Below are 16,358 nucleotides of genomic sequence, written 5' to 3' on the forward strand. Positions count from 1 at the left end.
TTGAAAGGACTGACCCAAATAGGAACAACTGACCCTCCCCGGGGGACGGCGACACGGTTTGCAGGGTGCGGAGTAACGGCGGCCGGCCGGCTTGCAGTTCCCAATGACCATATTAGAGATAAGGACCTGGAGGTCCCCGAGGCCAGGCAGCCCCGGCTCTGGTCGCAGCATGGACCCCTTCCTGGTCTCGGTTCCAGGATGTCACTCAAAAAGAGCCTCCTTTTCCCTTATGTGTAAGACGGCGGCATCTTTCGAAACTGTCCGCGCTAGCGTTTCCCCTGCCTGCGAAGCCCCAAGCGACGGAGAGGGGAGACTCGGCGGCACAAACACGGGCTTTATTAGCACGCTTCGTTGCGAGCGATGGCCCGCACCGATACCGCGGAGGAGAGGGTTCTGGTGAAGTTGGGGTTTCCCGGACTTGCAACTTGGCGCTGGCGCGCGCCGGGGGCAGGGTCACGGGGCCACTTCCGGCGGCTAAGGGCGGCTAAACTTCAAAACTTCCGACGGAGCCCAAATCCTCCATGCTCCTCGCACACACCGGAAGAGAATCAGGTTTGGGTCAGATCGCCTCCTTCGAAAAGGAAAGGACCGATCTTCTTTTTTGCAGAAGTCTTGCCAAAACGACTTCCGCCCACACCCAAGATGGCCGCCGCCGGCGCCGGGAGCGGGGAGTTTCGGGCTGTGGGACGGGTCACTGGGAGGGGGCGGAGCCTCCTCTCCCCAAGTTCCGATCCCACCAGGACTGGATGAAGCGCGTCCAGCTGGGGCTTTGCCGCATCTGCGTCGCTGTGCCCGCGCTCTTCGGGCGTGGAAGTCCCTTCGGGGTGGGGGGAGGAAAGGGTTACATGAGTTAGCTTCTCCTGGCATCCCGAGTCGGAGCCCTCCACCTCCGGAATCCCACCGCTGAGAAGCGGCGGACCTAAAGACCGTAGATTCCAGCATGCCGTGTACCGAGGGGGCCTCCTGACCACTTTAGGAAGCTCGAAGGATCGCTTGGGCTCTTAGGAATGAGACTGGTTAGATCCTAGACACTATGCCAGGGGTGCGGGGAGAGGACGCCTAGGACCCTGTAAGCGCCAGAGTCGGAGACTTAGCATCTAGAAGACTGGAGGGCAGTTCAAAAAAAAAGTAATTCTTTAGTTGAGGCCTAAGAACCCGGATATCCGAAAGGGGCCGACCGGGAGCACAAATACCAGCATGCCTCGTGCCCCAAGGATTTGGGGAACCCAGGAGCTTTAGCTTTCTAAAGCACGACCTGGACTACAGATACCGGCATGCCACGGGACTCAGGAAGGGTCCGACTAGAGCGGGAAGAGGCGTTCCGGAACTACAGATCCCGACATGCTTTGGGGCCGGCGCTCACCTTGAAGGAGCCCTGGAACTCGTCGCTCATCCTCCGGAGCTCGCGGCCGTAGCGCAGGGCAGCCCAGAGGTTGGGGGGCGCTGAGCGCGAGCGACCCCGGAAAGGGCTAGGCTCTTCCTCCTCCGTCCCTTCATCCTCCTCGGTCCCGGCGGGGTACGAGCTGTGGCGACTCCGGGTCTCCACAGCCCCAGCGCCTGCACAGGGGGCGGGGGCGATGTGAATCTCAACTCCTCTGCGCCCCCAGCCTTGCCGAAGCCCTCAGCACTAGCTCCCCGCCCGCGGATGTCACAGTACGCGTCGTCGGAGCCCCCGTTGAGTTCCTTCGTATGTAAATGAAGCGAAGCTCATGGGGCTTTTGTGAAGATTCAAATTAACTTCTCGTGAATCCCACAAATCTTAATTGAACCCCAATAATGGGCCCAGGCCCTTAGTGTATTAAATGGCCTTCGTCTGTGTCTAGCACAAAATAAGGAAATCAGTAGTATAGTTTTCAGCGCAAGACCATGGGCCCTCCCAGCCCTTCTGGGGACCAGTCCCCTGGATGAGTCAAGGCTGAACTCCCAGTTCTGCAAGTGATCTGCAGGTGCCCATTTGTCTCACTGTCTTGGCCTAGGGAGACCTTAGGCGCGCCCCCCCCCCCCCCCCCCCGGAACAAGAACCTGTCAGCAACATATCTGTACCTCCCAAAGCACTTGCTTTGGAGAATGAGTCTGGAAGGGTCTGCTGACTTCTTAAGGTGATGATTATGGAGCGCTCACTATGTGCTAGCCTCATTATGCTCCTAGCCATCCTAAGAAGTGAGTACTAACACTGCCTCCATTTTACGGATGAGAAGACGGAGGCTTAGAGAGTTGAGACTTGCCCAGGGTCACACAATGTGAAGCTCTCACGAAGTCCCTAGAGGTTGGCTGGCAACTGTGGAGTCCAGCGAATTAACCATTGAGCTACACCTCTTCCCTCGTCAGACCACCCTTCAACTCCCAGAGCTCACGTGCTTACCTCTGTGTGGGGATAAACCCATCCGCTACTAGTGGCCGTGTAAAGGTCCCAAAATAGAGTATGAAAGTGTAAGCCGAAGGCATTCGCAGCTACCTCCCCGTGTTGAGTTTGTCTGGCCTGTGTTCTGTGCGCCGTCCCCCCACTCCTGCCAACCCCACCCCCATATCCAGACCAACAGAGACCTAGAACCACTCCCAGGAGCAAAACCCCAGAGCTACGTTAATAAGAGTGCCAGACAGCACGGAGCAAATGCAGGGGGACACGTTTGGCGTCCACAGCAAGGCACATCTGTCGGGGAAGGCATTCTGGAGGAAGTAAAGTTTAGGCCAGGCTTTGAGGCCAGGGGATAACAGTGTCTCATCCTCTCGCCAAGAACCTAACACAAAGCCCTGTGGGTCACTTTCAGGGGCTGCAGGGCCCCCATGGGGCCCAGCTCCAGATCCATGGCTAAGAAAGCCGAGAAGGGAAGAAAATGCCGGATCCAGAACGGCCTAGGCCAAGAGGAGGGATCAGAGCTCCCGGCTGTTCTGAGCTTCACCACGCTCCAGGCCTGGAGGGCAGGTGGGAACTCCAAGGTAGACGTGGGGAACAGGAAGCTAAATCGGAAATCGGCATCGGGGATAGAGTGTGGACGAGTCAGGAATAGAAAGACCCCTGATGAGAACAGGCCCATCTGAGGGGCACTGTCCGGTTCTGTGGGGAGCAGGCAGAGGCAAGGGTCCGTAGCTAGATGGGCCCCAGCTCCGCCAGATTCCTGCTTTGTGAGCTTGGGCCCTGTCCTAACCTGTCGGGGCCTCACTGCCTTCCTCCGTGACATGGGGGCAGTCCCCGTCTCCGAGGACCACCCCGACAACTGATGACACCAGCAGAGCACCATATTCTGCCCCTTTTATATCCCGAAGGCTCCCAGCTTCCCAGTGAGGCAGACATTAAGTCCTCCCTATATGACAGACGAAGAAACGGAGTCACCTAGAGGTGAGGAACTGGCCGGAGGTCACACAGCCAGCCGGCCGCTTAAGCGCTCAAGGAACACCCGCTGTTCTTTGCTGGCTTTTAAAAAACCCCGGGACCATCACGTGACAGATACAAGGTCCAAGACTCAGAAAGTGAATGGCTTGCAGGGGGGCACTTGGTCTGGGCACTGCCCCCTCGCCCAGGAACCAGAACAAGCAGAAGTGTTCCCTGTGTGTCAATTCATTACATCCCCAGCACACTCTGTGAGGAAGGTTCCTCACAGCCCCCATTTTACAGGGGAGAAAACCAAGGCACAGAGAGGGTAGGTAACTTCCCCAATGTCACACAGCTAGTAGGTGGCAGAGCTGGGATCCAAACCCAACCAGTCTGGCTCCGGGGCGTAAAAAAGCCCCCATGTTTAATGCTCGTGCCCAGGTTCCCAACAGCGCACCGTGGGCCACCCTGGGGGTCCAGTGTGGGGAGGACACCTCTGGGCCTTCTGTGAGTGCCAGCTCTACCGGGAGCCCATCCTAGGGGTAGGTTTTTGTTTTGTTTTTTTTTACCAGAGCCATGGGTTTAGTAATGCCAATCCAACCATTGTCAAATGGTGATCATTTGTATAAACAGCTTTTTTTTTTTTTTTTTTTTTTTTTAACTAAGCTTTTAAAAGTCTCCTTCTCTCTACTGGGAAAAAAAACCCCAAAAAACAACAACTGAAGAATTTTCTGTGAATTCCCCTGGGGTCACTCTGAACCATCCCACCCTCAAATCAGTTCTCAGCCACACCCGATCCCTGGGCAGGGCAGAGGTGGCCTCTTCCCACTCTGGGGAAGTGAAGTGGGTGGGAGAGGGCGTGGCTTCTGCCTGGGGGTCTGGGGGTGAGCTTGGGTGGCTGCTGGGGCTCGTCTACTCACACCGTTTTCTCAGAGAGCCCGCCTGAGGCGGGGGTGGGGGAGAGGGAGAGGCCTCTGGCTGGAGGGGCCCCAAGCCCCAGCAAAGCTTCAAGTTCTTTACCAGGGGGCTCCAGGGTCAGCGCGTGGGGCTGGACACATCCACGTTCAGGCTTCTGAGAGCATCCTGACCCACTTAATTAAATTAAAATCGTGGTGTTCCCTGGGGCACCTGGGTGGCTCAGTCGGTTAAGGGTCCGGCTCTTGATTTCGGTTTCGATCATGATCTCACGGTTCATCGGTTCAAGGAGCCTGCTTGGGATTCTCTTTCTTTCTGCCCTTCCCCTGCTCACATGCACTCTCACACATGCTCTCTCTCTCTCTCTCTCTCTGACTCAAAATAAATAAATAAAAACCGAAAAAACAGAAACCGTGGTTTCCAGGCAACGTGAGGCAGTGAAGCTTTCCCATTAGGCAACGCTCGTTTGGATCCTGCCCTCTACTACGGGCTGGGGCTCACATACTGCTCACCCCGCCAGCGGGTAGCACGCCCGGCACCTGCAGGCCTCAGCCCAGACTCCCTGTCTACCCTAAAGTCATTTGGGGTACAAAAATCCCTTACTGGCCTGCAAAGAACACAACCCGTCTTGCTCAGAGCTGATGAGATCAGAAAACACTCTAAAGTCGGCGCTGGCAAATGTTTTTTTATAAAGGACCCGAAAGGAAGCATTCGGGGCACCGCAGGCCACACGGTCTCTGTTACAGCCATCCAGCTTTGGGGTCATTGCTCGGAAGAAGCTGTAAACAATATATAATTGGCGATGTTCGTGTATTCTACTAAAATTTCAAAAATATCAAAGCCATTCTTAGCTCATGGGCTGACCAAAAAAAAAAAAAAAAAAAAAGGGATTTAGCCTGTGGCTGTGGTTTGCCAACCCCTGCTCTAAACTCAACTGTATCTGTCTTCTGCCTGGAGCCTTCAATGGCTCCCCGCTGCCCAGGAGGTATAGTCCAAACTCCTCGGTGTGGCTTTCAAGGCCTATACATACATTCTCGTTCTAACTTCTACTCTTCTTGTCCACATATTGACTCAGCAGATCCCCGCTACAACCCGATGAGGGAGGACTAGTTCTCTTCTCATTTTACAGATGGGAAAACTGAGGCAGACAGACAGTTAACTAGCCTGCTCAAGCTCAACCTGCTAACAGAAGGCGGACTGACGTCTGAACCCTGCGGTCTGACCACGGGGCGTCCTTCCTTCCCTCTCTGCCGTCCACGCACCCACGGCTCGCCACCCACCTGCCTGTCCCAGGCACTGGGCTATGCGCTGAGGCTGTCACAGCCCCAGACGTGGCTGCATCCCTGCCCCGGAGGCATTTCCAATGCAGTCCCGCAGGGGCCAAGGGTCAGGGAATATGAAGAGTGACAGGACTCTGCCCGTCTGGAGGGTCCAGGGGCTGTGGCTCGGGCAGGCCATTGGCACTTGTGGATCTTTTATGGGGAAATCACTTGCTTTTTATTTTTTATTTTATTTATTTACTTTTGAGAGAGAGAGAAGGAACAAGTGAGCAAGGAGCAGAGAGGGGAGGAAAGAGCGAGAGAGGGGGACAGAAAGAAAAGAGAAAATCCACGAGGGACAGAGAGAGAGAGAGAGAGAGAGAGAGAGAGAGAAGCAGGGCTCACCCGAAGCGGAGCTCAAGCTCACCCAATGCGGGGCTCGAACTCCCGACCCGAGAGATCATGATCTGAGCTGAAATCAGATGCTTAACCGACTGAGCCACCCAGGTGCCCCATATTTCATTTTATTTTTTAAAGTTTATTTATTTTGAGAGAGAAAGAGAGAGCATGCTCGCGATTGGGGGAGGGGCAGAGAGAGAGGGGGAGAGAGAGAGAGAGAGAGAGAGAGAATCCCAAGCAGGCTCTGCACTGACAGTGCAGAACCTGACGCGGGGCTCGAACTTCCGAACTTGAGCTCATGACCTGAGCCGAAGTCGGAGGCTTAACCGACTGAGCCACCCAGGCACCCCCATTTGCTTTTTAGATGTTGAAAACTAAGTCAAAAGTTTAAGAACTCCTGTGCAGCCCTCTCGTGCCATGGCTACCTTCTCCCCTGCTGCCCTCCTCACACGTCCCTCCCTCCTTATTGCTGCTTCAGACTATTCTCACTCCCCGCTTCCCCATCTACTTTCTCAGGTTGTGCCCCCTCTGGCACCCCCACCCCCTGTCCTCATTCATCCGCGGGACCCAAGGAGTCCTCCCCCCTCACAGCCACCTGCTCTTTGCCCCTCCTTCTCCAGCCCTGCCCTCACTCTCAGCCCCGTGGACAGGACCTTCAATAGCTCCACCCCCAGCCTCCCACCTCCTTCCTGGCTGGCCCCCCACCTCGGTCGCCCACTCTGGTGATGCTAGAATTCCCGGGGCAAGCTTCCACCCCACACCGACCATTCTCGCCCTTGTAGACACCCTCAAGCACCCCTCCCTAGCTGGGCTGAGGCAGACACAGCTCCGGTGAAACTCCAGCTCCCTGCCTGCCCCCACGGACACCCACCAGCCGCCAGTGCGCCTGGAGGAGAGCACAGCCAGGCCACCTCCGCCGAAATTCGCGGCCGCAAAACCCAGTGGCGCCCTTGACGTTGCCCAGCACGCTTTCCGTACCTCGCGCTTGGGGAGAGTCGATCACTTTAAACCTGATCCTCTCTCCTTCAACCCCATCCTTACTCCTGGCTCAGGACTTGGCTTCCTTTCCTGGAGAAACTGGAAGCACCCACAAGAGAGACTTCTACTCGTTTCCACGAAGCATCTACCCACCACGACGCACGCACCCATGTCCGCTGCCCCGTGTTTAGTTGAGCCACCCCTCCCCGGGCACCGGACACCCTCTCTCCTACTCAAGGACATCACTCCAGCTAGCCTGCCTTCTCTCCTGCAGCCAGTAGTCCCCTGGCTCCTGGATTACTCCCATCAGCTGCTAAACGTGCTATTTTCTTTTCCCTTTCTAGAAAACAAAAAAAAGTAAACAAACCCTTCCTTGACCTTCGTTGGGCCTTCGGCTGCTGCCCACCTCTCTGCTCCCTTTCCTGGAGCACAGCTGCCCAAAGCGGGTTCTCCTTTCTGTCTCCACCGCTTCCTCCCGTTATCCCTCGCCGCTGAACTGAGGTCAGCCCTCCAGCCACCTCGCCACCCAGACTGCAAAGGCCCCACGTTGGCAACTCCAGCACGCTGCTCCCAGGCCTCCTCCGGACAGAAGCACCCGCTTGCCGCGCAGGCCTTGCTTGCCCCCCGCTTCCCTCCCAGACGGCCGCCCGTTCCCGCTACTCCTCGGCTGCTGCCCTCCGAAGACCCAAGCTCCAGGCCCGGCCCAGGCCCTTGCCTGTCTACACTCGCTCCCTGGGCCTCCCAGAACGCTACATCAGTGACGGACAACTCCCGCGCCTACAAATCCCGCCTTGGCCATATCCCTGCTGGAAACCTCCAGCTGGGTGCCCAAAAGGCACCTCTAACCTGACCTGGCCCAAACGAGGCTCCCGATTTTGGCGCAGCTCCGCCAGAGTTGGGAGCCACCCCGTCCTTCCGGGTGCCCGAGCCAGACTCCTGGCAGCCATCCCTGACTCCTCTGTTTCCCTCACGCCCCGCGTCCAGTTGGTCGGCAAACCCTGCCAGTTCTACCTTCAGAATAAACCCAGAGTCCCGCTATTTCCAGGCCACCATCCTCCCTCGAAGGGGCTCTAGCGGCAGCCTCCCCTGGTGGCCCCACCGCTGCTTTACCCCACCGCGGATTAGTCTCAACACAGGGGCCCTGGTGGTGCTCTGGGTCCCAAATCAGATCGCCCTGCCTCGGCTCCAGGTGAAAGCCGAGGTCATTACACTGGCCTTTGAGGCCCGGCCCCGCTGCCCCTCCCCGCCATCAATCCCTCACTGCCTCTCCAACTCCCCTCCCCTTTGGAGCCTAGACGGTGTCCTGCCCTCAGGGCCTCCGCATTTGCCCCTCCTTCCGCCAGATCTGTCTTTCCACAAATAGGGGCAGGGCGCACCCCTCCCCACTTCCAACCTCTGCTCCACTGTGGCTTCTCACCGAGGCTGACCCTGACCACCTCAGTCAGAGTCACTCCCCCAGCCCCTGGAACCCTGGGTTCCAAAGAGAAAGGAATGACTGTTTCTTGCGCTGCCTCGCGGCGTCTGTCATCTTCGACACATCATATCATATCATGTGTGTGTTTGTTTGTTTATGGCTTGTCTCTCCCCCGCTCAACTAGAAGAAACTGAGCACTCGATCTAGGGGATGAGGAGGAACAGCGAGGTGGGGGCTGGAAAGCTGCAGCGAGCAGAGCAAACAGTGAGTGCAAAGATCTGGATGTTAAAGAAGTTAAAGAAAGTCTGTGGAGTTCAGCGTGACAAAGTGTGCGCGTGCAGGAGGACTCAGGAAGCCTTCTTGTTCCTGGAAATGGGGATGGGGTCTTTTAGGCCCCAGCAGGTCAGGGATACGAGTTTTGTTTTCGGGTCTCTATGGTTCTCCCAGGCGCCAAACCTATGTTGGGCGCAGGGGAGGTGGGCACTACTGAGAAAGGGCCACTGCTCTCCATCCTTCCATCTCAGCACTGGGTCCCCTGGGCCGGTGTGGGCAGACCTGCTGGTCCTGGAAGGGCCGTCTGTCTCTTGGGGTCACTTGCTCCTGGCAACTGGCAAGGATAGCCCCAGTGTGGGTGTGAGCCACAGGGCAGGAAAGAACATACCGGGGGGGGGGGGGGTCAGGCGCGATTTCAGGGAAGATGCAAAGCCAAGGGCAGGGCACCTTGGCGTCTTCCAGCCCTGCTTCCCACCAACAGCCAGATAAGTGTGACCTTAGGCAAGTCACTTCCCCTTTCTGGCTCACTGCCTGCCTCTAGGTGATCTCTGTCCTGGTCCTACACTAACGGCTACACTCTTTGACCATGGACTATGCACTGGCACTATAATTAAGTGCTTCCTATATACTTCTGCTAATCGACCCAACAGCCCTACAGTGGTGGTGATCATTTGCTCTGTTTCACAGAAGAGGAAACTGAGGTGCAGAGGAGGTCAGGGACTTACAGCCACCCAGTGCGTGTGGATATGGCTGGCATGCAGAGAGTTCTTGGGCTGAGGGCAAGGCCAAGGCGGACAGGCAGGTGGCTGGGGGGTGAACACCTACCTCCATGGTGGTTGCTGCTGGCGGGCTGCCCCTGCTGGTGACCAGCTTCCCCGAGGAGGCCTGGGGCCGTCCGCTGGTGCTTGCCAGGGCCGCGGGGCCGGTCCCCTGTGGGGCTGGGGCCCAGGCCCCTATCCGTAGGGCTCGAGTCTTCCTGCTCGCTGGGCTCAAACTCTGGGATCTGGAACATGCTCTGGGCTGTGGGGGCAAGATGGGAGGCAGTCAGGACACAGGGGGCATATGGTGTTCGGTGAAGGGAGCGGACAGCAGACACCTCTGGTTCTGTCTCCCACCTTAGAGCCCCAGGTCCACCCTGCCTCCCGGGCTCCCGTCTCTAGCTGGGCAGCTCGCTCGGCCTGTCCACCCACGACCTAAATCTCCTCTTTTGGAGCCTTGGTGCTGTGAAGTAGTCCCAGGCCCCTACCTAGGCCCCGGCCCAACCTGCCCTAGGTGACGGCCCACAAGTCTTACCCCAAGCCCGATCTCGAGGCCCCTGACCCGGGCCTGCCGCCTCCCTCCAGTACTGAGGGAGCCCGGCCCTAGTTGCCTGGGCAACGGGAACTGTCACCGACCCGGCCCAATCAGCTTTTGAAATGTCACTAGGGCTGGCCAGGGGGCGTGGCCGCTTCCGACCCAGTCTCCGCCCCCGCCGCGGGACTTGCTCCCTGCCTACCGCCTTCGTCCTGGGTCCCTTCCTCGCCTCCCGCTGCTCAGTTCCCGACATCCCTGGGCCTGGGACGTGTGTGGGAGCAGATAAGGGATTCTCTGGGGTCCCCATTTGAAACCCGGAGACCAGCTTCTGCTGACAAGCCCTTCAGCCCCCTGGACTTTAGTCTCCACTCCTGTAAAATGGGGATAATGACACCTCCCTCAGGAGCCAGTGAACTTTGTAAACCGAGTGGTGACTACTGTGGGTGAAAACACTTTGCAAAGCTTTAGCCGAAGCTCAGCCGTCGGATGCATTCGTTGTTGCTGTGGTCACTGCTCTACCTGGATGCGATTGTTGTTGCTGTTGTCCCTGCTCCGAGTGGACTGGGTAGCCGGGTCGGGAAGTCCCGCTCCCTCTTCCCCCACAGTGGAAACCTCGCACCGCCCGCCTCGGGGGCACCACTCCCCGCGCCAGCTCTGGAGAGCTCGAGATAAGCGAGGGAGCCTCCTCCCCGGCAGGATGACTGCCCCGGCGCAGGAGAGGGGGCCCCGTTGTGGGTGACCGTAGGACCCGCGGGGGCTTCGCGCCGGGAGGGCAGCCGGCCAGGTGAGCGGGAACGGCGGCCGGCCAGGGCGTGGGGCGGGCGCGCCTCCGGGGGACTGCGGGGCCCTGCGGGTTAAGCCCTAGCGGGGGGGGGGGGGGGGGGCGGGGCCCGGGGGCCATCTTGGCTGTGGGCGGAAGTTTCCTTCCGAGAGCCCGTGAGGGGAAGTCGTTACCGCCCCCCCCCCCCCCGCCCCGGCCGGCTGGCGCGATCTCGATTTGAGGATGGGCAAGAGAAGCATGGGAACTGGCGGCCCCCCAAACAAACAAGGCCCGCCGTCCCTGGGCACGGCCCACCCGCGCGCCCGCCGGTTGCGCTTTCGCCCCAGCGTCTCGGCCTCCCGCTGCCTCTAGTAACCCCGGGCGCCCGCCGGCGGCGCAGCTCGCGCCAATTCTCGAACGGCTCCGCGCCGGGCGCGGCGCGACTCGGCGCGCAGCTGCGGAGCTGGTGGGGCCAGACCCTGCGCGATTAGCGTAGCCAACGGCGCCCGCGCAGGCGCAGGCGCAGGAGGGGGCGGAGCAGCGGGAGCCGGGGAGCAGGGGAGCCGGAGCCCCGGGTCCCAGCGACCAGAGCCGGCTCCCCCGGCGGCGTCCCGAGGACCCGGCGTCGGCCTCCTCCCGCCCCCCGAGGCTGGAGAGTGGATGAAGTGGGGGGTGGGGTGGGGGCAGCGTCGGAATTCCGAGGACAGAAGGCAGAGGCCGTCCCCAATCCGGATTATTGGAGGGGAGAGAGACCCCCAGTTTGGGGAGGGGGAGAGCTGGGGGGTGAGCGCCCCACCCGCAGCGGCCGCTGCCCTCGGCCGAAGGGTATCTCTCGGCTCTCCCCCTCCTGCCGAGACGACTCGAACGACCAAGGCCAGGGACCCCTGTCCTTCAGCCTCTGCACCCCCTCACCCCGCTCTGGGGCTGGCCCAGGGAGGAGACCCTGCCCACCTCCCGCCTCTGCCCTCGCGAGGGACCGTCCTTCCACGCCCCAGAGTGAGGGGCCCCGGCCCCAGGCTGCCTGTGCCCCGCTGCAAGGGCAGGGTCCCTCTGTTGAGGAGGAAGGGCCTGGCCAGTCACAGCTTCTTTCCTCCTGAGCTCCCCGTCTCTGTCGCTGCACCCTGCAACTCCCACCCCTCCATATTTATTTCCCTGGCCCCCTGCCAGCCCCTCCAGCTCGTTCTCTGGGATTCAGGCCTCCCTTCCGGACATGGAGAGTAACCTGTCTGGCCTGGTGCCTGCTGCCGGGCTGGTGCCTGCGCTGCCTCCCGCCGTGACCCTGGGGCTGACTGCGGCCTACACCACCCTGTACGCCCTACTCTTCTTTTCCGTCTATGCCCAACTCTGGCTGGTGCTTCTATATGGGCACAAGCGCCTCAGCTATCAGACGGTGTTCCTGGCACTCTGTTTGCTCTGGGCTGCCTTGCGCACCACCCTCTTCTCCTTCTACTTCCGAGATACCCCCCGAGCCAACCGCCTGGGACCCCTGCCCTTTTGGCTTCTCTACTGCTGCCCTGTCTGCCTACAGTTCTTCACGCTGACGCTTATGAACCTCTACTTTGCCCAGGTAACCATGATAACGGGTGGGGGGAGGGGGGGGGGCCGTGGGGTGGCCAGCCCCCAGGGCCCGAAGGAATGATGGGCATCTCTGCTCCCAGGTTGTGTTCAAGGCCAAGGCCAAGCGCCGGCCGGAGATGAGCCGAGGCTTGTAAGTACATGGGACACGTGGGCACACCCGCCAGGCCAGGGGTTAGGGACCAGGCTGGTGTCCATTTCTTGCCCCCCTCCTGTGCAGTGCTGAGGTGAGGACAAGTTAGGAGGTGTTTGTGGAAGGGCTTGGAAAAGTTAGGCACCTGCGGCAGACGGCCCGGCAAAGGCATTACACCCGTGAAGGGCAACCATCATGGAAACGGTGATGGCAGCGTGAGGGGAGAGGGTCCCAGTGTCTTCCGTGATGGAAGAAGGGCTGGAGGCTCCAGCCCTTGCAAGCCCCGGACTGCCACTTCTGGGTGACCTTGGCTGGCGGTGATAAGCCTGTCATTTGTATAACGTCTTACGGTTTAGGGAGAGCTTTCACAAACATTTTTTACGACCTACCCGTGAGGCTGTTATTATCCCCATCTGAGAGATGAGGGAACTGAGGCCCAGCAAGGTAAAGCCACACGTTCAAGGTCATAGATGCGGCGGAAGGCAGAGTCAGGGCTTACATTCGACTCAGTCCCGTGCTCAGTGCACTGTGTCATAGCTGTCGGTCATACCTGACCTCACTGGGCCTCGGTTTCCCCTTCTGTAAAACCAGAGAGCCGGGGTGCAGACAGCGTCGGCCTGGATTGGTTCTGACCCTGGCGTCAACTAGGGTCTCCTGGGGGAGTTCGGGTGGTCAGTGAGCGCTAGGGACGGCTGCCTGGGGCTGACTGTGCTGTGGGCCACAGGCTGGCCGTCCGGGGGGCCTTCGTGGGGGCCTCGCTGCTCTTCCTGCTGGTGAATGTGCTGTGTGCTGTGCTGTCCCGCCGGCGCCGGGCACAGCCCTGGGCCCTCCTGCTGGTGCGAGTCCTGGTGAGCGACTCCCTCTTTGTCATCTGCGCGCTGTCTCTTGCCGCCTGCCTCTGCCTTGTCGCCCGGCGGGCGCCCTCCACCAGCATCTACCTGGAGGCCAAGGTAGGGCCCCAAGCCCCGATACCCGGGTGCCCTTCGGGGTCTTCGTGCAGTGGTCTTCAGGGTGGGGAGGAGACTGGAGCCTCCCTTCCCTGAGGGTCCCCTCTTGTCATCTGTGCCAGGGGACCAGTGTGTGCCAGGCGGCTGCGATGGGTGGCGCCATGGTCCTGCTCTATGCCAGCCGGGCCTGCTACAACCTGGCAGCCCTGGCCTTGGCCCCCCGGAGCCGGCTGGATGCCTTCGATTATGACTGGTACAACGTCTCTGACCAGGTGGGCGTTCAGCTCGTCTGCTGCCTCCTTAGTAGCCATGGCTCTCGGCCCCCCATCGGCCTCGGCTCTGTCCGGGTGCCCCCGCCAGCACGACCGCCGATTGACACAACCCCCTGCCCTCCTAGGCGGACCTGGTGAACGACCTGGGGAACAAAGGCTACCTGGTGTTTGGCCTCATCCTCTTTGTGTGGGAGTTGCTGCCCACCACCCTGCTGGTGGGCTTCTTCCGGGTGCACCGGCCCCCGCAGGACCTGGTGAGGGCCAGTGGCGAGGGGTGGACACTGGGAATCCCTGGGCTGGGGTCTGGCGGGAAGCCAGCGGTGGGGCGGGAGAAAGCATGATGGCGGCTTTCTCCCCCAGAGCACCAGCCGCATCCTCAATGGGCAGGTCTTTGGCTCCCGTTCCTACTTCTTCGACCGGGCCGGGCACTGTGAGGATGAGGGCTGCTCCTGGGAGCGTGGCCGGAGCGAGAGCACCAGGTAGGAGCCCCGGCCTCCCTCAGGTCCTCCGGCCTGCCCGCCTGCCCTGCGGAACCGTGGGGACCTAGAGCCTGGTCTTGCCACTTTCCCCTTGACCCCACCCCCGCCATGGCCCCCATTTCCTGTCTGTACTAGGTAAGGTCCCCTCTGGCTTCCACCTCCCACCCCGAGATGCAGCTTGCCGCAGTCCAGAGGGTTCGGGCCCTGGGCGCTGGAAAGCTGGGGCACCGGGCCCTGTTCTGAGCCTCTCTCCCTCCCCCAGCTGCTGTGAGTGTGGCCCCGGTCACTGCCTTGGGACTGACCCTTGTTTTTCTGCCTGCAGCATGTCAGGCAGCCTAGGCTCCGGCAGCTGGTATGGCGCCATCGGGCGGGAGCCAGCCTGGTGCGGGGGCAGCCAGACACGGACCACTCCTCTGCTCTTCTCCCAGGTGCTGGGACCAGGTGGCCACCACCACAGTCTCTACTCCACCCCGCAGACGTGATCCCCTTCTGTCCTCCCCCCAGAACACCCAGACCCCGGTCCTCCCATCCCAGGCCCCGCCACCCCACCCCGTGCCAAGTTCACCTGCCGCTTCTTGCCCAGGATCATGGGAGGCTGTGGCCGCCTCTTCCCCTGGCCAGCTCCTTGCTACTCTTGTCGTAGTGAGCTTGTGCTGTCCCCGAGGATGGGGGGCATGGCCCTGGCTGCCAGATGCCCTACAGCACCTTGGCATGACCTGCCGCCTCTGCTTCTACACTGGAGCCAGCTACCTCTCCTGCACCTGCCGCTCAATAAACAGTGTCTGTGCCCCTCATCCGTTCACGGTCTGTCAGTTGTCTGCTTCGTGTTCCTTGCCCCATCGCGTCTTCGGTCGAAGGCTGATCGGACCCCGGCCCTCCGAGGGAGCGGCTGGGCTGGGCAGGGGTCACTTAACCACCTAGGCTGGTGGGCAGGGAGAGGCAGGAGCCTGCAGTCTAAGGGGAAAGGAGGCCCGGAGAGCCTGTTCCCTCTCCGGTCTCTTCCTCACTTGAACGATTTCTACTCTTTCCTCAAAACCTGCTTCAAATGTCATCTCCTTTATGAAGTCTTTCATCTCCAGGTCAGGGAGCCGTGTCCCCCCTCCTGGGTCCTGCGGCACGATGATCGTGCGTCTCATATGCCGGTTACCCTTGTTGCATTAGGATTTCTGGAAACCCCGTTTCCCTGTCATCCTGCCCAATCTGGCATTCAGGGCCAGGGAAGGACCTGGCCTGGGACTGAGGAGCCCCCACCTCCCTATCAGGTGTGGAAGTGGCCAGATAGTTGGGCCGCCCCCACATAGTCTGCCTGGTGGCCCTGGGGACTCCTTCTCTGGCTGCCCCTGATACCGCAGTCACTGCTTTCTGCTGCCACAGTCTTGGCATATCTGTCATCTGCCCTATGGCTGGGACTCCTTTATCAGAGGGTCTCTCTCCTGTCCACGTACCTGGTCATCACACCTCCTCGTAGTTCCTGGGGGCCTAGTACTGCTCCTGTCTGGAAACTTCACTTGGGATTATCCTGGGCATCAGATCTTCAGGGCCTCCAGAGAGGGCATCTGAGACTCCCAGTCAGCTCGAAGCTGAACAGTCCCTTTTTGTTGAAAGGAAACTAACATTTGTAGGGCACTTTATTGTGTGTGCCAGCCTCTGTTTTGAGCATTTACAAATACCTCTTTAATGCTCAGAACAGCACTCCGAGGTGATAATTAATCATCCCTTTTCCGTAAGTAGGGACTGGGAGGCTCTTGAGAACGTAGTAACCCGCTGCGCCCTCTCCTGGTAGGGGGTGGTCAGCCTTAGAGCCCAGGCTCAAAACCACCCACTGTGAGGGCTGAGGACCCCAGGCTAGAGGATTTGGGGAGAGAGAAATCGGGGTTTGCAAAGAAGTGGGTGAGAACCGAGAGGGGAGCAGTTCCAAGACCTTCCTGAGCCCTGGCTGTTCAGGCTGCGGGGGGGGGGGGGGGGGGGAAGGGGGGAGTCCTGGCACTAGCCACGGAGGTGAGGACCAAGGGATGAGGAGGGACAGGAGGTGCCCCAGCATGACTTTCCAGAACCGGGTCCCAGTCCTCCCTCAGCCAATTCCAGGTTGTTTCAGTGGATCGCCCACCCCTTTGTCCCGCGGGGCCGCCTCCCTCAGGAGCGCTGAGCCCAAGGGCCAGGCTGTCCCCAGGGGCGGGGAATTGAGGGCCATAATGGGGCTGGGAGACGCTGGGAGGTTAGCGTGGTGCCTGTCCGGAGAGGTGAGCCGGCAGATGTCCAGGCTGGGGCCGTGCCGCTGGCCACACTGGATGGCCGGCGGGGCAGTACCAGGACTCCGGTCTGAGACTCCAGGTCGGACCCAGCGGCGGCCC

The 16,358-nt window shown here is 60.2% G+C and overlaps 2 protein-coding genes across 4 annotated transcripts; one reads left to right on the top strand and one right to left on the bottom strand.

Moving 5' to 3' along the window:
• Window positions 1-319: 319 nt before the first annotated feature.
• Window positions 320-9,912, bottom strand: BAD (BCL2 associated agonist of cell death). Its single transcript, XM_030331441.1, has 4 exons — window positions 9,842-9,912; window positions 9,374-9,568; window positions 1,364-1,557; window positions 320-817 (listed from the first exon to the last, which is right to left on the bottom strand). Exons 2-4 carry the CDS (start codon window positions 9,558-9,560, stop codon window positions 692-694), a joined length of 507 nt encoding a protein of 168 aa, XP_030187301.1. The 5' UTR covers window positions 9,561-9,568; window positions 9,842-9,912; the 3' UTR covers window positions 320-691.
• Window positions 9,913-10,027: 115 nt separating this feature from the next.
• GPR137 (G protein-coupled receptor 137) lies at window positions 10,028-14,702 on the top strand. Of its 3 annotated transcripts, none has more exons than XM_030331438.1 (8): window positions 10,028-10,625; window positions 11,769-12,168; window positions 12,260-12,309; window positions 13,034-13,259; window positions 13,379-13,528; window positions 13,654-13,782; window positions 13,889-14,007; window positions 14,330-14,702. In XM_030331438.1, exons 2-8 carry the CDS (start codon window positions 11,812-11,814, stop codon window positions 14,487-14,489), a joined length of 1,191 nt encoding a protein of 396 aa, XP_030187298.1. In that variant the 5' UTR covers window positions 10,028-10,625; window positions 11,769-11,811; the 3' UTR covers window positions 14,490-14,702. The 3 variants fall into 3 exon arrangements, with proteins under 3 accessions (XP_030187298.1, XP_030187299.1, XP_030187300.1); XM_030331439.1 differs by having other exon boundaries at window positions 11,797-12,168; XM_030331440.1 differs by lacking the exon at window positions 10,028-10,625 and having other exon boundaries at window positions 10,833-12,168; window positions 13,916-14,007.
• Window positions 14,703-16,358: the final 1,656 nt, after the last annotated feature.

Source organism: Lynx canadensis, chromosome D1 (assembly GCF_007474595.2).
Source record: "Lynx canadensis isolate LIC74 chromosome D1, mLynCan4.pri.v2, whole genome shotgun sequence".
Lineage (NCBI taxonomy): Eukaryota > Metazoa > Chordata > Mammalia > Carnivora > Felidae > Lynx > Lynx canadensis.